Genomic DNA, 18,754 nt, shown 5'->3' with positions numbered 1-18,754 from the left:
ATAACTGCAGCTGCAGCTGGTTTTGCTGCTTCCAGGAGAGATACGGAACCAGCTAGGGGGCCCGAAGAGCAAACGGAGACTACCTACGGCGCGCATGCTGGGAACTTGACCCGTCACGAGACAGAGGCAGCTTCGGCCAGGGTCCTCGGTGAGGCCTCAAATGATAGGTATAGTCCACGGCCAGAAGCTTCCAGAGCAGGCGCTGAAAAATCTGCGGGCCTCTCGGATCATGGGGGGGCTTCTTTGATTCAGCACAATGCGCCATCTGCATCTGACTCGGATGATGCTGGAAAGGGCAGGGTGAGAAGCAAGCAACGACCGTCCAACTCTTTTAATCCCAACGACACAGGTGACCTTCGCCAAATAAAGGAGCAACTTGCTGCTCTCCGGGTTCAGGATAATCAGAAACAAACTAGCGACTCCTTGTCCGGTGAAATTGAGCGCCGACCTCGCTCTGCATCTCCGAGGAACGAAGCACCGGGCATCTCGGAGCCTGGCAGGGAGGACGAGAACTACGCCGTCGGCTTTCCAATTGAGAAGAAACATGCTCGCGTCGTCTCACCTCCTCGTGATAAGCGAGATGAAAAGCCTCTGAGGGGTATTTTAAAGCAGCCAAGCGCCCGCTTCCCCGAGGACTCCAATCCCATTCGAGAGGGAGTTGCTCCTCACAAGGAGGATAAAAAGCTCAAAGAAGTTCCGCCTGGGGCACGATGGACAAGCATTAGTCGAAAGATAGTCAATCCTGAAGCTCTCACTATCGGCAAGGAGCGATTCGAAGAGCGAGCTGATGTGGTTATTGTGCTGCGAGTTCTAAGCAAGGAGGAGATACAAGCGTATGCTGCCGCAACTCAAGTTCTTCGAGGTATGATTACCCCCGCGATCTTTGGATATGTATGAATACTGACATTGGCTATAGAAAGACGGCGCGAGCGGGAGGACCCAGATCGTGAGCAGGAGCGCAGGCGTCATCGTGATGACGACAGCTCTCAGCCTCATCGCCGACATCGCCACCATGGCGATGAGGGTGAGTACGACAATGACGTCGACGGTGAGGCGCAAGGTCGTGGTATGGACTTAAGTGATGATGAGAAGCAGAGAGGTGCCCGAGACGATGGGAGCGACAGTTCTGGTCAGAGGGATGAGGTTGGGAAGGACAATGAAGGAGTGAGACGACCAAAGCGAGGTGCTCAAGATGGTGAAACTGGGGAGAGAAGACGAGGCAGAACCCATAGCGATGATCGGGATGGTGATATTGAGCGTCGGGGAAATATCAGAAGGGATGGTGGCGAAGAGCGTGAGCAGCATCGCAGCGATGGCGACAAATATCCCCGTTAGAGCTACCTTAGTGTCTGTCCTCAATATAGTCGATCCACTGCGCGTGTTTTGTGCGGACGCGGCATCATCAACTTCTTGGTATTATGCGTGTACAGTTCCGGCAAATACTACCTGGTGGTTGTCCAATTGGTTTGTTGCGGCACCGTTCAGCTAGCAAATGGTCTCGCCGGAACGCGGCCAGCATTAGTCCCAGTAGGTGCGTTTCCACGTCCACGCGGATTTGGCGACGATATGACTAACCCCGTATCAAGTCAGACGATAAGATGCCAAATGTAGCACAGCGCAGTGCTTGGGTCGCCGCCGCGATCGCCGCGTGTCGTTTGCAGCTTGGCCAGCTGCAGGGTAGGTGTTTGAAACCCAAGAGATCGACTGGGAGATTATAAACACCTCAATGTGCGGTGAAGACTGCAGTCATACTGAAGAATCTAGGGCATACCTCGGGTTGGCACATCGTTGCCACCTACATGGGGAGTGAGTGCTGAGCCGGTGTTGTGCCTGAAACGTCATGCTGCTAGAATTCGGACAGCAGATACTTGAAATGGTTGCTGGCAGTCGAACCATGCCCAGCGCACTACACCGCAATTGAGTAAACCAACAAACTACCCCACCAGCAGAGAGGAGTGCTGCAACTGATTCGAACCTGTGTGGCCCGGGAGTGAGTGAGTCCCTCCGCCTCGGAGCACGCATCCGACCGAGCCACAACAAGCAGTCACAAATGACCGGGACACGCTACGGATCCGAGGGAGGTGGAAAGACACTTGTAATGCCATGTATAGCAAAGGGCAAATCACCAGCAAAAGCCATCGCAGCGGGCGGCTGGCCAATCCACGGTTCATGACACTATGCGATACGAAATGACATGACATGTGTACACCGCGATGGTGGCAATGCCGCGCAGCGCGCCGACGGGCCACTAGTAACAGGAGCAACAGTGAACACAGGCTAGCGAGAACACGACAGGCTCATACTTACCGAATTCATAGCGAAAGTACCAGTAAGACGACGGTTGCCGACCTCGTATACAGTGCCACTAGTTTAAGATTAAACAGGCCATTTATAGAAATAAAATGCAATATGCAAGTGGTACATTTGAGTTCCGAGGCAACGAGGGTACACAGAGAGGCGTTGAAAGAAAACCACAACAAAAAAGGATTAGACGTGAAATAAAATCAAATAAAGCGAAGCAACAGCGAGCGCCCAACGCCCTAAGACTTGAGCGTGACAACCGCGTATGTCTTCCGCAGTGACGACGGCCTGAAACAGAGCAGTGGGGACGGCAATTGCGAGCTGACAACTACTGCCAGCCATTATCACATCCCATCACCTCGCGCAGTGATGGCGAAAACGCGCCCGAGAATCTGCCACTATTGGCTGACAGTTGCAGCCGCCCTGCGACAACGGCAAGAACGGGTTCCGGCAGAGGGAAGCAGGATCGAGAGGCTGCCAGACACGGCGGCCCAACTGCCCAACGGGGCGTGGTCGCCTTGGAACAATAAGATTACTCGGTGAAGATTCGTGGGCGCAGCAACGTATCCAGCTTAGCTCCAATATCACTGCGGCCAATTTCGGTGCAAATATTCAACTCACAATCAAGTGCCACAGGAGCGGCAGATGCCGCTGAATCCGGCCTGCTCTCGCACTGAAAGATACATTGCGGCACAGCATCCACATTTAGGATGTATCTTGGTGTCGTTCTCACGACTGGTGCACTAATAACTTGCTTAATAACTGAACCAAGCCACTTTGCCAGCTACCGAACGTGCTGATCAGCGAACGACGACGCAGGAGCTGGTTGCCATGTCTGAAAGTGATCAACGGCGACGCACGCGATTCAGTCTCTGCTCGTAGGCCCCCGTGGCCCCACGGAGGCTGCGTTCCGTGTGACCAAAACCCACTCTCAGCCCCAACCAAGCAGAAGGATTGGGATGGCAGCCAGGCACTTGGCCCTCAAGGCCAAGGAAAATCCGAGGCACACTCCGTGGTAGGACTACTGACATGCACCCGCACGCCGCACTACGCTGGTACTCCACCCGCTCGTAGTGCTAACTTCCAACGCCTACAGCCTTGACACCGACAGGCACACGAAGAAGCTAGTCATTGATTCACGGTCAGCCTACAACGAGAACCGAACATCAATTTCCACGATGCTCCGGGCGAATTGTACTCGAGAACACGCGACAAATGTTGAACTTTCTTGGAGTGAAGGCGACGTTTCATCAGCGGTGGGCTTTCCAACAGTCTAGCAGCGCCACCCTTGCTTGCTCCAAGTCTTTTCATCTTCTTACATTATAGGCTAGCACCTAGCGAGCTACGACCTGGGCTTGCCCTCTGCTCTCAGTGCCCATCCCCCGTGGCGAAAGCCGTTGGCATACAGTACTGACATGCCAGGGCCAAGCCTGTCGCGAACCCTTTGATTACACTGGCTCACCACGGTATACCCTGGCGGCAGGCAGCATGGATGGATCGGGGGCACTCGATAGGTATATATTGCAAAGCACCATATTACCAGTCACCGAGCGCTACCGGTCGTCAAACAAGCAAGCAGTTTGTAGTTGCGTGACTGGTAAACGTTGCCTACAATACAGTACCACAGAAGAACAGGTTAGTACGCAAATGAGGCTCAATTCGTAACGTAGGTCATGTACGACTGCAACGGGAGCCGAATCTGGTGGAACAAGTCTATTTACAGCGAAGTAGAAAGGTTCACCAATAAGCAAAAAGTAAAATGCGGCCTATGATGCGCACTCGAATAGACAAGATTGATTCCGGGTCGCAATTCCAGGTGCACCACTCTATGCAATGACTACATGTCGATCATGAAGGCTCAAGTTTCTATTTCCATGGAATAGGATTTCCATGGAATAGGCAAGCACCGAGTATTCTGTACTGGAGCGCACACACCGATTCGCTCCGCGGCCAAACTCTACTGAGTACGGATAAGACACTACTTATTCTTTTAGCTCTTCTGCGTCGCACCAGACCTTGCCCCGTCAAGGATTCTAGCGTTTCTGCCCCAGATCTAGAATAAAGTTAGTTCTGTACCTGGGTATTGCAGCGGACGCCCTGCCAGCCTCCCGCATTGGCGCCGTAGGCATGGAGGGTGTGAGAAGACGCTGGAGCGGCTAGCCCACTAACAATTCGTTAGCCCGTGCAGGCTTGCCTTACCCCTGTGCCACAAGCGGGCAGCGGGAGCCCTTGCCTTCGACTGCATGCCGGGCTTTTGTTTGGATATCCGTGCTGGTAATGAACTACTATAACGGCTGCGTCCTCAAAGATGGGACCCTGCATGGCCTCTCCGTCTGATAGCCCATGGACCAGCTCAGCGTTAGCTGATGAAAGCCGTCTGGGCTATTAAATGCGACTGAACAAAAAAAAGGACGTCGTAAGCGATGACGCCTACCCCCATCATCGCTGGATGGATCTCTCTGCGGGGGCTGGCCTCGCCTCGGTAACTTACGACAGGCTGCGTTGGAACTTGAGTGCTGAGTGGTATCACCATGCCCTTCAAGATATGACGGCCGTCCGCGGATGGCAGTCCGATAATGTGGCAACCACCAGATGCCGTTAATCCACCTGCATGCTCCGCCCATGTACACATCTCGGGGATGTTTGCTTGCTTTGGAGAGATCGTGGCGTGTTACCAGGTAGAGTACACGATCTAGAAAGAACCCTGCGACCTGTTCTGGTGCACCCGAGGGAGGGGAAGGACCCAGCAGATTGATCAGTTAAGGAGTTCTTTGCTCGGGACGATGAAGGTAGCATTGGCTGCACTACTACCGACGAGCCATGCAAAAGTGACGAGCTAGCGTGAGTCGGCGCACAGCATGGCGGCAGCAGCCACGTCTCACACATGCCACCCGCCCATCATGAACGGCCACTCCAAGTTGGTTGCGCCGTAGCCTGAACCGTACCACCGGGTCACCCATCCGCCTGGCTTTTGACAGAGGCACCTTTCTCATCATGTGCCGGTCGATTAGGGTCAAGGCGATAGATTGTACAAGTGAGTAGGAGGAGGAAGAGAAGATACACAACGGCGAACAACGCAGCTAGAGCTGTTGTGCTCTGCTTCCAGAAAGGCCTAGGTACGCCCGACCGAGTTGACCCAGCCCTACTCCGTACGCTAGGTACGGATACACCTGGCCAACTAGACTTTGAAGAGACAATTACCTCATCCTACGCAGACAATGGCAACCACCATCGGCATGTTGTGTGGGTGCCATGCTCTGCATACAGTTTTGCACATATAGTAGTAGATATATAGTAAATATGCAGAACATAGCACGTATTATCAATTCAATAATGATGCTATTACCATTAGGTACGTAAGTGCACTGGTATGACGAGGCAACAGCAGCGCCACTTCGGAAGCAAGTACTGGTAGCGAGCGAGCATCACCCAGGAAGGCCGCTAGCTTCGTGGGGCGTAGGCAGGCTGTCCCACGCCAATTTCGTCGAATCCGCCTGCGCCCCATTTCCAGCGACTCCCATTACGCCAAGCCTTCCGGTTTTTGTCCCGAAAGGTTGATGTCCAACGCTTGGTCCAACTAACTAGCAAAAGCCGTCGCTAACTAGTTGGATAAAAAAAAAAGGAGTGGAGGTGGACTCATCACGGGTGCTGGTGTGTTGTGTGCGTACCTTGTATATGACGGGAGGGATTGGAAAGGACGACCCAACTTCTCCGTACGAGAAGCAAAGCCACCAACATATTGTGGTTATGTAGGAGGCATTCCAAGGGCATAAATATGCGTCCATGCAATTAAATAGAGTGCATGCACATGTAGAATGTAGATTCGCAAGGCAAATTACAATTGTCATGGCAGATGTTTCGGATGAGGACTGCGTGCTATTAATATCGTCCGAGGTGAGACTCTTGCTGTCCCCCCTATCCAGGCCCACCGGGCTTGGTTTTTTGGTTAGTCACTTATTAGCTGGTAATAACAGTACCAGTATGCCGGCAGGTCGTTAGGTCCAGTTGTTCGGTTACGGGCTGATGAGGGTGAGAGAGGGAGTGAGAGAGAGAGAGGGGAGTCCTGTCCCAGAAGCTCCTCGCTCCGAGTCACTCGCAGTGACACGCCCAGCCCAAGTCTGTGCTTCTGATTCAACGGCTCTACGAGGACCTTCCTCTTGAAAACAGGGGCAGCCTTGTTGACCCGCTCTCCCTTTCCACCCTGACCTTGTCCTGCGCCAACCGCTCTTCTCCAACTTCTTCACTTTTCTCGCAGTTTGCAAGTGCTACATCTGGCATCTCAAGTGTGTCCTGTGCACTCATCGCGACGAGCCTGTTCTCAAATCGACGCTGGTGGAAGAGAAGGCTCTAGGACGACAGTGCTGTGAATCTCGTCAGCCTCTACCGAGTCCAAGTCTAGCGCGCTAGCTAGGCAGTCGACAATCTTTGCTCCAATCTCTGGCAACGCCTACAGTCACGTTTGCTTCGGTCGCCGCTCGAACTATCTGTCGCTAGACTTTCTGCCAGAAATCTTGTATTCTGAATTGGTTCGGAATCCCTACTCGTGCAATATATTCTCGACCCGGCGCGCAGAGACTCGTTTCTACACTCTCGACACGGAGTTGAGCTACAGCATTTAGTGTTGACCGGCGCGAAAATACTGAGACAGCTTCTGCGGTTCTGCCTTGCCTTCATACTCTGTCGCAGGCCCTGGATACTTCCGAACAACACCTACGATACCGATACTCCTTGACTCCTGGAGACCGCAACAACTGCCTCGACGAATACATAGTTGCGAGTTACTACCGTCACCGAGCTCCAAGTGACCCAGGTAGCACACACTACACCTCAGTTTACAGCAACGACAGGGGTTTCTAGTGCTGACCCAGTCAATAGCCCCACTTTTATCACAACCGTTCCGCTGAACTTCACCATTGAATATCGCCAAAAGTTGCAAACCGCGTCGCATTGAACAGCAACTGAGAAAGCGCCTGTGTTTCTCCTTAACTTAGGTGTCAGGTAAGATGACAATACTGCGAGCGAGATGTCTAAATCCCCCTGAAAATCAAAGGGATGCTCATCATAACTTTCAAACAGAACAATACTAACGTGAACTAGCAATAGGCTGCGACTCTCGATCTGCTTGCATCATTTTCGTGCGAGCTTTCTCACGCGACGCCTACCGACGACTTGAACAGCGAGCCTTGTTCAAACCGATAACTCGAGCACTTCCCTATACCGAAGATTGGACTCAAGTAAGTTGTTTTTATCCGTGGGCAGAGGATGTCGAGAGCACAGGGCGAAGCTGGATGCACCTACAGCTTCACACTACCACAGCATAAAGACTGTCGACGAAATATAATCGCATATTCATGCGTGTATGCGCGATGTCGTTTGAATACCATGCTGATGATGAAGTAGCCTTGAAAAAAAAAAAAAACGTCCATGTCTAGCATTGCGACCATGGCTACGCATCAGCAGGTTCGCAACCACTTCAAAGATGAATTGGTAAGTTCATCGACGTCTCTTTTTGTCTCGTTCCTTTGCAAGAGCAAGAAAACGATGCCATTTCGACGGAAAACAGATTGAAGTTTCGGCCATCGACCAATTCAATACCATCCAAGCGGCTGGGTAACGACGCAGCCTGTGATAACATGTTGAAAGCGAGCAACTCGATGCCAACTGTGCTATTGCGCACCATCTATCCCATGCAGTCTATTCTGCAAGGCTCAGATGACTTCGGCACGTTTCCTCAAGTGACAGAATTGCGCCGCTGGCACAGGTCCAGGGATGGGCAATTGGCAGCTGTACCTGAAAGTCAAGCCGCGCTGCCGACATGCAAAATGTGGACCACACCCGTCAATGCAGGTGCTGCGAAGTCGCAACCTCTGGTGGAAGATGGCCAAAGGAAGTTGCGTTAACTGCTTCAAAACGGGCGCGGCGCAGAGCTTGGGTGCTCGGGCAAGAATTCGCGGACACAGAGCTGGAAATGCAGGGCCTCGGTGGGACATTGATTTCCCTCTCAAGCCGCGCCAGCAGCCAGTGGCTGCATAGAAAAACGCTCCTGTGGGCCCGCTAAGGGGCTTATCCGATGACAAGAAAAAGTGCTGTCAATTGGCACAAGCAAGTTCAAGTACCGCCTAGCGTGCGAACGCTATACAGCGACTTGTGGGCAGCTATCGGAATACACAACGAAGGTTGCGCGCCACAGCATGCCAACTGAGTGGGCGAGCCCTAATTCAGGCTCGCGGAGCTCCCGTCCGCAACCCAACGTATCGCATTCTGGCAGCTTTGCCAGTGGCAAGGACCGAAAGCAAACGATGATCGAATTGGGGCGCGAATGGGAGCAGCCGTGTACTCAGCAATCTGGACCGCCTTGCTTGCGCCTCATGGCATCCGTACGCGACCGGTGGGGAGTGACGTGGATATTCTCCATCATGATCAAGGCCGGCTGCGATTGAGAGCCAGCCTACCCGAGTCCAAGCCTGACCATTCCCTGCTTGCTTGCTGTTGACAAGGACGACAGCCTGAGCATGGGGGAGGGGGAAGACGTGGTGCCCCCCCAAGACAGGCCCCCCAGCTGTGACCTGCACACCGCTGTCGCCAACCAAAGAGAGTTAACCCGGTGCCTATGTGGTCGTTGGTTAGTCGCCGCTTCACAGGGGTGGCTCATTGGGCAGGTTTAATTACCACCTTGTCACTGCCAGGCTTCGCAATTGGTCATCTAATCAAAGCCGGGGCTCTCCCCCCTGTTGCCGTACTTCCAAGCGTCCCCGGCCAACCCCTGCTTGCTGTCCTTCGGGCCCATTCTTCGCTGTGCAGCAAACGCCATCTCCACCAGAGAGGGCTAGCACTGGACTCGTACATTGCGGTATCCACCACCCAGCGACGGTGCATGAGCGCTTCACGCAAGGCCCTGGCAATGGCTCCACCCACCCCCTTGTTGCAGAGCCGGTGCAGAGAGTCGGCCGTCGAGGAAGGGGACAATACAAGAAAAAGCAAGCAGAAGACGAGGACAATGCACCATCTATGCAAAACTCGATGCATGTTTCCTCTGTTCCCGAGTCACCTTTGGAAGAGAGGGAAAGAAAAAAAGAAAGTGGTCAGTGCCGCTTTGGCGCTCCTTTTCAGGCTTTGCCCTCTCTTGCCTCTCTGGGCATTAGTCTGACAATGCTGATGAGCAGTGCTCTCATTTTTACTCAGGCTTATTTTCCAGCACGAAGACGGCGCCGCTTCTTGCCAATCACCTCCCAAGCCGGCATATTCCCCTTCCACCACCCCGCTCCTAGTCATTTCGAGCGCCCAAGTCCCTTTATCAGCTCATTTTCGTTACCCACTTCAGTTCCTACTTTGGCCTGCCCTCTCTTCCCCCCTCTACCCTTTGCCTGTCTGGACGCACGCCGTCTGCATTTGTTGGACTGGCTCATTCGGTCACTATGCCCCGACGGCTAGCCACATCCCAACCCTTCTAGTCGTGGTCTGCTGGGATGGGTTGGTCTTGCCTGTGCCCCTTTCCCAAGCGACTGGTTCCCCTTGATCCAGCATCATGTCTGCATGTACCAGTATGCGGCAAATCCCTGTCGGCTCTAGCAAGTGCCTACCGCAAGGCCGGTTGTTCGATGCAGAACAATCCCTGCCTGTTGTAGGCTAGCTAGCTCTCTTTGCCCAAGCTGGCTTGGTGCTACTTCCCCACGTTGTCGCCGCCCCCCCAACGTCCTCCTCTTCACTGGCAAACAACCTGCATCAGGACCCAGTTTGCTTTAATCAGCCCCCTTTCTAGGCCTAGCACGCCTCACCCGTGGCATCCTAGTCTGGCTCCAGGGGACTACAGGCTCCGCTACACGCCTCCCCAGACCTTTTTTTCTTCTTGACAGCGTCAGGGGGCCAAATAAAACACCACCACTGCCTGCTTCACAAACCTTTGTTTTCTTTCGCGCGTTGTTTAGGAGACTTATTTCTTCCTCGTCCTTTCTTTGATGCCAATGTCTTACTGATGGGTCTCCTCTCTATGCAGCATCCTTCCCACCAGCAACAGCAAGGTCCTCCACCTACGCAGCATCTGCATCACTCTCGGCCGCCCAGCATAGTCCATCAGCAGCATCCCGGCCCAGCTCACCAGCAGCAGCAATCCGGTCATCACAGCAGCTACCATCCGCCAGCACAATCCCTTCCTTCTGCGTATCAGCAGGGTAATCAGCCCGGCAACACGCAGGACAATTTAAACTATTACAATCATCCCAGTCCCTACAGCACACCTGGTGCGACAAGCGGATATACTTCCGCCGGTGAGTACTCCTCATTACACTCGATGTGCCTCGCCTTGTGTAACAACCCTCGCCTTCTTGCTACCCTCACCGAGGCTTTGGACCGAACTTATATCACTGACGATGCTCCAACTTACAGACACTTCCGACATGATGGCCGCAGCGCAGATGCCCCGACCGCCCTATCCGCCGATGTCATATCATACCCCCCAGTCTAACTCCCCTGCTTCCGTCGCGTCTCCTTCTCAGCATGATCAGCACCGAAGCATCTATGGCCAAGCGCCTTCGCAACACATGCCTCAATCTATGTATTACCAGCCGCAACCGCCATACCAATCCATGCAGCCCCAGGCCGCTCACTCGCCTTATGGCCATCATGCCCACCATCCCCAACAACCGATGACTACGCAAGCCAACTTGATGATGTCTCACACAGCGCCGAACCAAATGCAACAGCATACCCCTCAGCATACACAAAGCGGCATGACCAGCAGCCCCAGACCAAAGATTGAGCCCCAAGTTCCCCTGCAGATGCAAAAACAGCCCCAGGGGTCCCCGATGCCCCAAACAAATCACCAGCAGCAGCCGCCTCAAATGCAGAGCCCTGGCAGTCACAATGCGGCGGTCAATCCCAATGCGGCTCCCGGTCCTATTCCTGCTACAACACCACTTGTTGTGAGGCAAGACGGCAACGGGGTTCAGTGGATCGCTTTTGAGTATTCGCGCGATCGGGTCAAGATGGAATATACTATCCGCTGCGACGTCGAATCTGTGAATACAGATGAGCTATCGGCCGATTTTAAGCAAGAAAACTGTGTCTATCCTCGCGCCTGCTGCCCCAAGGACCAGTATCGTGGCAACCGGCTGATGTACGAGACGGACTGCAACCGCGTCGGCTGGGCTCTGGCCCAGCTGAACGCGCCCCTCCGTGGCAAACGAGGCTTGATCCAGAGGGCAGTTGATAGCTGGCGTAACAGCAATCAGGACCCGCGCCTACGAAGCCGCAGAGTTCGCAGGATGGCGAAGATGAACAACCGCAAGCAGTCGCAGGGTCCTGCCCATCCACCTGCTGCCCACATGCCTAGCCATGGGCCGCCTCCTGGCTTGGCAAATGGCCCTGGACCCATGGGACCCAGCCCTACACCGACGATGGAGAGCAAGCCTAGCCTCGCAAGCATGAGCCAGCCGATGCATCACCATCATGCAGGCGGACATCCAGGAGCCGCCACTGGAGGAGGAGACGAAGTCGGTATGTTCCACCAGATGTGACACCCTGCATAGATCCTCTATCTGCCACACATTTGCCTTGTTTTGTTCTTGATACATCATCGCATTGCCCCCGCTGCACCTGGCCGCATTTTATCGCCATTATGCGTTCTGATTTGATGATACCACCTATTTTCTGCCATATATCATCCCCAAGGGAAAAAAGTTTGCGCCGATTTACTCCTTGTTTCAATTTGGACCCATGCAATTTATTTTGTTTTGCCTTGTCTTTCCATGCCTTCTCTGCTCTTGGATCGTTCGCTCTTTCTTTCCTTGCCGTTTTCTATGGGGCTTGCTACATGAGCGCTCGACGAGAGCTCGTTTCTGGCTGATTTCTATTTGTCACTGCTGTGTTTTGTTTCATATGTCGGGAAATCGAGTCGAGTCACTGCTTTCGTTGTTTTCCTTTACACATTTCCGCCTCGCAGGCAAGGGGCTGTTGCGAAACTGAGTTGTTGTCTGTCATTTTGTTTCTCTACGCGCGCAAACCTGTACATTACTGTCTTAAAACCATCATCTCAGGCTGCAGCTTTTTTTGATGTTTCTGCTGGAACGCGCTGCTAGGTGTTGGTTGATCTTTAGATGAGCTCTCGGAGTCTCTGGACTATCAATGACACATTGAAGAGCATTCTTAGTCGCATTCTTCGACCCCCTGATGGGCGCGATCTTCTATCTCAAGCCTGAATGTCTTTCCTCGCGCTCTGCTCACACTCTCGCACCCTTCACTGCTTTAATCTGACGACCTGTAAGCTAACAACCCTGTGTAGCTGATAGCAGCCCTCATGGAGGCGATCAGCAATACCAGAACGTTGAAGACAACACACCGAGCCAACAAGACACACGCACCGCCCTTGTCTTTACTGGTTATGGCGGTCACAATGCAGCTGGTGTTGCTGTATCCTCTCATACGCCTCGCACGGGGTCTGCGATACCGGCGAAACAGCGCAGCCGTGGTCTCGGCGATGATCAAAGCGGCCTCTTCCCCGACCTCCCGGAGGCGAGGAAGCGCAAGTTCGTCCTCGTGGAGGATAGCAGGCGCGGCTCTCGCCTCCGCGTGCGAGTGACACTGGACGGTGTCGATACCAATGAAATCCCCGATAGTTTCCGGACGCGCGCCAGCGTTTTTCCTCGTAGCTTCTTCCCTCGAGAAATGCAAAACCCACCACCAAACGCCCTTGGAGCACAATTTTTCTCAGACGATACGTCAGATGATGGCATTCAGGATACAGACGGGCGCGATGCTAGCAGACGAGGCTCGAGACGGACCTCATCCACCTTCGTCAAAGTACCATTACCGGGCAGTCAGGACGGTGAAATTTCGGTTCCAAAGATGGAGAAGTCAAGACGTGCAAGGGAACTGAAACTCAACGACATGGGCCACCGTATGGCCTGGCTCCAGAGTCGAGTTTTTTCAGGCAGAAACTTGTTTTTACAACGCGCCTGTAAGTTCGAGGACTACCCCCGCGGCCTCGTGGAGAAATTCATGGATTGACGGTTAACAAATGGACACAGTGGACTGCTACCGCACGAAGACTTGCGCTGCTATCGAGGGCAATATGCAAGATGTTCGAGCTAGTGCAGCACACTTTGAGTTGCGCACAGGCAAACGCAGATGGGTTGAATCTAGTCGCCATGGCACCGACAGAGCAACTGATAAATAAGGCTTGCCCGACTTCGCCCACAACAAAGAAACCCCGTTCACTTGCGGTGACGTATCGTTGATTTAATCTTTGCTTTCCCTGTTTCGCGCTGAAGCGTTGATGGCTACTCTCTGTACGGAGATTTTGGGGGCTGCTCAAATAGTATCTATTCCTGTTGTTATCACTACCGTATTAATGTTGGATGTGCCTCATTTTTTTTTCTTGGATCTTGAATATTGTTAGCATCATGCTGGACGTCTAATAATCATCAAAAGCCAGTGCGAGCCGTCCACTTCAGCTTTGCTATCATAATTCAGCTTTGCTATCATGATTCAAAAATCATACAAAGCGGCGCATATGATTATTATTTCCAGAGAACTAGTTGAATGGTTTGCCATAATGGCTAGCAGTTTTCATCGCGTGTGTAGCTTAAACTAGGCAAATGTATCAAGTTGTGCTGGTGGCGCTATCTGTGCGGCTACTACCTATTCTCAGCTTTGGCGCCACTCCGTGCTAACGTTCGCACGACCGTTGCCGTCAGACATTCTAGCCTCAGCATTTGAATGGCATCCATAAACACCACAGCATGATCGCAAAACTATACTAGCGCTTGAAATGACAAATCCGCGTCAAGCAACGAACAATTATGAGAATGACTACGCCATAGCAGAACTGGAAGCATTGCAAACCAGGCCGACGCAAGTTTCCAGCCCGCGTACTACGGTCTTCGAGCTTCCCGGCGAGTCTTCAGTGCTGACGCAGTCAAACGAGCAAACCGCCTCCGTGCCTGCAGGTGGCGATACTATACCGCAAGCAAATCCCTGGCCATTTTATCTGGATGATGCATCCAGCACTGTGCTGGCCTACGGAATACGACCGCCCAGCAACGGAACGAGTGGCACCAGCCAGGAACCCGCCAACCCCTGGCCTTATCACGGCGTTGAGAGCAACAACCTCGACAATGGCAATGCTTTAGAGCATAGAAAAGATTCCATCAAGCTCATTAACGAGACTGTATCAAGCAGCGAAGCAGATGAAGAATCGCTCCAGGAACTGCGCGCAGGACTGCTTAATGGGAAGAATGCAGTTGCGTTGGATGGGGTCGCCGCGGAGCAAAGTCATTACCCTCTCCTCAACGCTGACCATGGACAAAAAGCTTCAAACTTAGCCGGGACAGCTTTTCAGCTGACAAAGAGTGAAGATATGGCGCCAACGCTCCCACTTGGGCAAGCAAGCACACATGCCTGGGGGTCAGCGTCGAACAGTCTTGCCATTACAACACCCGAGTCCCAGATATCTGTAAATGTGCGCCGAGATGGCATTTCTGAAAACCTGGGTATGTTTCGAAGCAAATTATCCCCAACCTGTAACCCCATTTCGATTAAACCGCATCAGCTGACAAGCCGGAACCAGGCCATGGTGCATCTGGTACTCAAAGTTCCTCATCGCGTGTGAATGAACACCACGATGCTACATCAGAGACACCCTCCGGCTTTGATAGTGCAACAACTGGACTTCAGGGAGAGCATTTGACTTCTGCTTGCTTGGTCCCCCATCAACCAATAAAAAGTCAAGCCTCACGCGAACCTCAGCTTTCTCAGCCAGCGTGGCAGTCGCCAGAAGGCTCTTACCCCCAACCACCACCCCCGTATTCCGAGGAAGTTTCAACCTTCGCTTTCGAGAACCAAGATTCTGAGACTTACCAACGAAGACAGAATTCGTATCCACACACAACAGATAGCGTGCAGCCTACGACATCAGTACTTCCAGCAGATGCATCTTTCCAGCGGCGTCCATTCTGCCCGGAACCCAGACTTCGTCCAGAGGCGCCACCTTTACCGCCGCGATCTGCGAGACACACTGCTTCTGTAGTTGGGCTGAGTGACGGGCCCCATAGCAATGTGGCTTTCCCGCCTCCTCCAAAGAGGCACCTTGTGCCTCCAGCACGTCGTCCGCCACCCCTTCCGCAGCGACCAACAACGTCACCCTCTTTATCCTTTCCGCTTTCAAAGTTTATGGGGAGCTTATCAGCAAAGAAATGGATAGAGAAGACAAACCAAGCAATAGAAGATACGCTGGAAGCTGTGCTGCAGGGCCCGGCAGAACATCCCAGCCGTCCCGCAAACACCACCCAACAGCCGGGTCGCAACTTACCCCAGTCGTCTGCAGATCGCCATGACCAAAATCGATGAAGAATAAGAACACAATATATGAACTTATGTGGGGAAAGCCTGGTAAAAACCGGTTGATGTTTTCATGCGACATGCCGTCTCCTCATAGGCTTTGGTCCGGATGTTCATTGCCTCAATGTGTACATGGCTTAGCTGTTGTGTATTTGTACGCATATGAATACTATGGTGCTTCATCAAACTTCTACTGGGAGCATGCTATCCATGCTGGGCGATTCCTACCCCAGCTTCAAGAGGACGCCCGCCGCACACTTTTTAACACACTTGTCTGTTGCTGATAAGTATACGAGATTTTTGGACAATGTATCGATTAAAGGGTATGAGGGAAAGTAAAATGACAATAGGAAGTTAACCAAGGCGCAGGGTCTTTGTGTTGGACCTGGAAGCTTGTGGCGATTTGCTGGGCGCGCCTTTCGAGGATGTGAATGGCAGATCAGGCGCGTGTGCTCTACCTTTTTCAGCCTTACGGTTCAAATGCGGTCAACGCTGATTCGATGCCTTAAATCAAAGAATAGCCATAAAGACTCTGCACCTTTTGCATAAGCCTTGTGTGCGTTGGCTGAGGCAAACCTGACGCCCGCGTGACTCGCCGCCATGGTGCGGTCCAAGAATGGCGCGCCCAATGCGTTGCCAATTATCATGTATTACCAGGGAAGGGCGTGGAGCCCAAGTTGGGACCGCTTTCAGTGCCACTTGGTTTTCCGACGCTGCGTGTATGATTCTTATTGAGCTGTTTTTATCCCTTCATGCAAAAACCGAAAATGCGGTAATTTGACCGCCACCTCCTATGCCTGCCCTTTGCATCGGGCGAGAACCGTTGCCTTGCTTTGAGTAAAAGACATTGCTCCCAGGGAGGCAACTTGGCACCTTGGGCTGGTGCACGCAGGCTCACCTAGGCCTAAATTTACCGGATAGGTACCTAAATACATCTGCAAAGGTAGATAGATACTGAACAGTGCTGGAGTGCCGGCTATTTCAGCCGTCTCGCAGACTCTGGTACAAGGCAAACTGCTGCAACTGCACAGCCAAAAAAAAGGTACCTTTGATTGAACACAAAGACCAGCTGCACAGGCCACAGAGCGCTAACACCGCCCCGTTTCCCTTCGCTGGCTGACACGAGCCCAGCAACCCCCCCCGAAATTCCTCCTGTTACTAAATAAGGCGCTTCTCCCTCTTCTCCTCCCTAGCATACTTCCACCTATCGTCTCCCATCCATCCCCCACGCCAGCCTCTCCATCGCCCGCTTTGCTTCTGCTCATCGAGGCCACCATTTCTCCATTAGAGATTGTTTGGCCCGGGTTAGAGAACCCTTGTGCCCAGGAACCGTCACCTGATTTTGCGTGGATTTCTCGCTACCGCCACCATCGGGCCGAAAACCGTCACCGCCCGAGTCTCGCCATCCAACACTGACCTCCGCCATTCATCTTTGCATTTCGTGCAGCAGCTTGTAAGTACTACGAGTGGTTGCATCAATGCCACCGTTTTCTTGATTTGTCGTCTGCTGTGCTGGATGGTATACCAGCCTGGTATACCAGCCTCATCCTGGCTGTGCTCATGGACTACGGCGTTCCGTGGGATCGTTTTTGCCGATATTAGGACGATTTACCATCACACCTGTGGCGTTCCCATCAACTCCGTTGCATTCCGGGTTCTTCTATTTTACTGACGTTGATTGCTTGTTTGCCCTAGGTATCCTAACGACCTTTCCCTTACCATCGAACCACCACCTGGCATTCTAGCTGCAGAACGATTCGAGATTTTTATTCTTCAAAATGACGACCATGGTATGATGAACCACAACACTTTTTAGATGGATAGCCTTTGGGCAGCCACTCGGACTGTTGTCTGATGAAAGACTTGTACTAATGATGCTGAGCAGGATCTCCGCGTCGGCAACAAATACCGAATCGGTCGAAAGATCGGCTCTGGTTCGTTCGGCGACATTTATTTGGGCACCAACATTATCTCTGGAGAGGAAATCGCCATCAAACTGGAGTCTGTGAAGGCGAAGCACCCCCAGCTTGAATACGAGGCGCGTGTGTACAAGTCACTTGCCGGTGGCGTTGGTATTCCATTTGTCCGATGGTTCGGAACCGAATGTGACTACAATGCCATGGTTCTTGACCTCCTTGGGCCCAGTCTGGAGGACCTGTTCAACTTTTGCAACCGTAAATTCTCGCTGAAGACGGTTCTCCTCCTTGCCGATCAGCTCATATCCCGCATTGAATATATTCATGCCAAGAGCTTCATTCATAGGGATATCAAGCCTGACAACTTCCTGATGGGCATCGGAAAGCGCGGAAACCAGGTCAACGTCATTGATTTTGGTCTCGCCAAGAAGTACCGCGACCCGAAGACTCACTTTCATATCCCCTATCGCGAGAACAAGAACCTCACCGGTACCGCTCGCTACGCCTCCATCAACACCCATCTCGGCGTGGAGCAGTCTCGTAGAGATGACATGGAATCCCTCGGCTACGTCATGCTCTATTTCTGCCGCGGCTCTCTGCCCTGGCAGGGACTGAAGGCTGCTACCAAGAAGCAGAAGTATGACCGCATCATGGAGAAGAAGATGACGACGCCTACCGAAGTCCTTTGCCGAGGCTTCCCCAATGAATTTGCCATCTACCTGAACTACACTCGTTCTCTTCGCTTCGATGATAAGCCGGACTACAGCTACTTACGCAAGATCTTCCGGGACCTCTTCGTCAGAGAGGGCTTCCAGTACGACTATGTCTTCGATTGGACCGTTTATAAGTACCAGAAGAATGCCCAGGCTATTGCCCAGGCCGTTGGTCAGGCTGCCGACGATGATGAGAAGGCACGCGCCTCGCGAGCCAACGCCACTGCGGCTACTCCATCTGGCGCTGCCAAACCTGGCGCTATTCCCAGCTCTCGCCGCAAGATGCTTGAGCGTGGCTCTGGCGCTGGCGTTGACACCCCCGATACCAACCGCGCCATCGGTGGAAGCGATAGGATGTGAGTCCCTAATCAAGCCTAACCTCATTTCTTGACGGATCCTATATCTATGATCATGTGGACTTCGCATTCGAACGTTGCACCGGACAGACATTTGCTGACAAGTGCGGCTGACTCAGTGGACGATAAACAGGCT

At 52.8% G+C, this 18,754-nt stretch overlaps 9 protein-coding genes across 9 annotated transcripts; 7 read left to right on the top strand and 2 right to left on the bottom strand.

The window, feature by feature from the left end:
- Positions 1–160: 160 nt before the first annotated feature.
- Positions 161–1,335, top strand: LMH87_002262 (uncharacterized protein; the record flags this gene model as incomplete). Its single annotated transcript, XM_056193686.1, has 3 exons — positions 161–167; positions 350–862; positions 917–1,335. 3 exons carry the CDS (start codon positions 161–163, stop codon positions 1,333–1,335), a joined length of 939 nt encoding a protein of 312 aa, XP_056050697.1.
- Positions 1,336–1,402: 67 nt separating this feature from the next.
- On the bottom strand, positions 1,403–2,316 carry LMH87_002261 (uncharacterized protein; the record flags this gene model as incomplete). The annotated part of the gene is made up of 5 exons (XM_056193685.1): positions 1,403–1,485; positions 1,576–1,704; positions 1,772–1,830; positions 2,208–2,248; positions 2,308–2,316. The coding sequence occupies 5 exons, from the start codon at positions 2,314–2,316 to the stop codon at positions 1,403–1,405; spliced, it is 321 nt and encodes a 106-aa protein (XP_056050696.1).
- Positions 2,317–2,402: 86 nt separating this feature from the next.
- Positions 2,403–2,831, top strand: LMH87_002260 (uncharacterized protein; the record flags this gene model as incomplete). Its single annotated transcript, XM_056193684.1, has 3 exons — positions 2,403–2,445; positions 2,515–2,564; positions 2,640–2,831. 3 exons carry the CDS (start codon positions 2,403–2,405, stop codon positions 2,829–2,831), a joined length of 285 nt encoding a protein of 94 aa, XP_056050695.1.
- Positions 2,832–3,260: 429 nt separating this feature from the next.
- Positions 3,261–4,048, top strand: LMH87_002259 (uncharacterized protein; the record flags this gene model as incomplete). Its single annotated transcript, XM_056193683.1, has 5 exons — positions 3,261–3,316; positions 3,398–3,557; positions 3,633–3,708; positions 3,921–3,936; positions 4,033–4,048. The coding sequence occupies 5 exons, from the start codon at positions 3,261–3,263 to the stop codon at positions 4,046–4,048; spliced, it is 324 nt and encodes a 107-aa protein (XP_056050694.1).
- A 243-nt stretch (positions 4,049–4,291) lies between these two features.
- LMH87_002258 (uncharacterized protein) lies at positions 4,292–4,925 on the bottom strand (the record flags this gene model as incomplete). The annotated part of the gene is made up of 3 exons (XM_056193682.1): positions 4,292–4,354; positions 4,501–4,634; positions 4,793–4,925. The coding sequence occupies 3 exons, from the start codon at positions 4,923–4,925 to the stop codon at positions 4,292–4,294; spliced, it is 330 nt and encodes a 109-aa protein (XP_056050693.1).
- Positions 4,926–6,147: 1,222 nt separating this feature from the next.
- LMH87_002257 (uncharacterized protein) lies at positions 6,148–7,707 on the top strand (the record flags this gene model as incomplete). Its single annotated transcript, XM_056193681.1, has 7 exons — positions 6,148–6,195; positions 7,073–7,111; positions 7,177–7,195; positions 7,257–7,299; positions 7,399–7,436; positions 7,525–7,535; positions 7,702–7,707. 7 exons carry the CDS (start codon positions 6,148–6,150, stop codon positions 7,705–7,707), a joined length of 204 nt encoding a protein of 67 aa, XP_056050692.1.
- Positions 7,708–7,743: 36 nt separating this feature from the next.
- Positions 7,744–13,471, top strand: LMH87_002256 (uncharacterized protein; the record flags this gene model as incomplete). Its single annotated transcript, XM_056193680.1, has 5 exons — positions 7,744–7,788; positions 10,295–10,565; positions 10,684–11,793; positions 12,578–13,252; positions 13,323–13,471. The coding sequence occupies 5 exons, from the start codon at positions 7,744–7,746 to the stop codon at positions 13,469–13,471; spliced, it is 2,250 nt and encodes a 749-aa protein (XP_056050691.1).
- A 2,929-nt stretch (positions 13,472–16,400) lies between these two features.
- Positions 16,401–17,337, top strand: LMH87_002255 (uncharacterized protein; the record flags this gene model as incomplete). Its single annotated transcript, XM_056193679.1, has 5 exons — positions 16,401–16,405; positions 16,495–16,554; positions 16,604–16,675; positions 16,960–17,086; positions 17,329–17,337. The coding sequence occupies 5 exons, from the start codon at positions 16,401–16,403 to the stop codon at positions 17,335–17,337; spliced, it is 273 nt and encodes a 90-aa protein (XP_056050690.1).
- Positions 17,338–17,411: 74 nt separating this feature from the next.
- On the top strand, positions 17,412–18,747 carry LMH87_002254 (uncharacterized protein; the record flags this gene model as incomplete). Its single annotated transcript, XM_056193678.1, has 3 exons — positions 17,412–17,423; positions 17,519–18,618; positions 18,738–18,747. The coding sequence occupies 3 exons, from the start codon at positions 17,412–17,414 to the stop codon at positions 18,745–18,747; spliced, it is 1,122 nt and encodes a 373-aa protein (XP_056050689.1).
- Positions 18,748–18,754: the final 7 nt, after the last annotated feature.

This window comes from Akanthomyces muscarius, chromosome 3, assembly GCF_028009165.1.
Source record: "Akanthomyces muscarius strain Ve6 chromosome 3, whole genome shotgun sequence".
Classification (NCBI taxonomy): Eukaryota; Fungi; Ascomycota; class Sordariomycetes; order Hypocreales; family Cordycipitaceae; genus Akanthomyces; species Akanthomyces muscarius.
The sequence above is the reverse complement of the archived record's forward strand: the minus strand, read 5'-3'. Positions and strand labels throughout refer to the sequence as shown.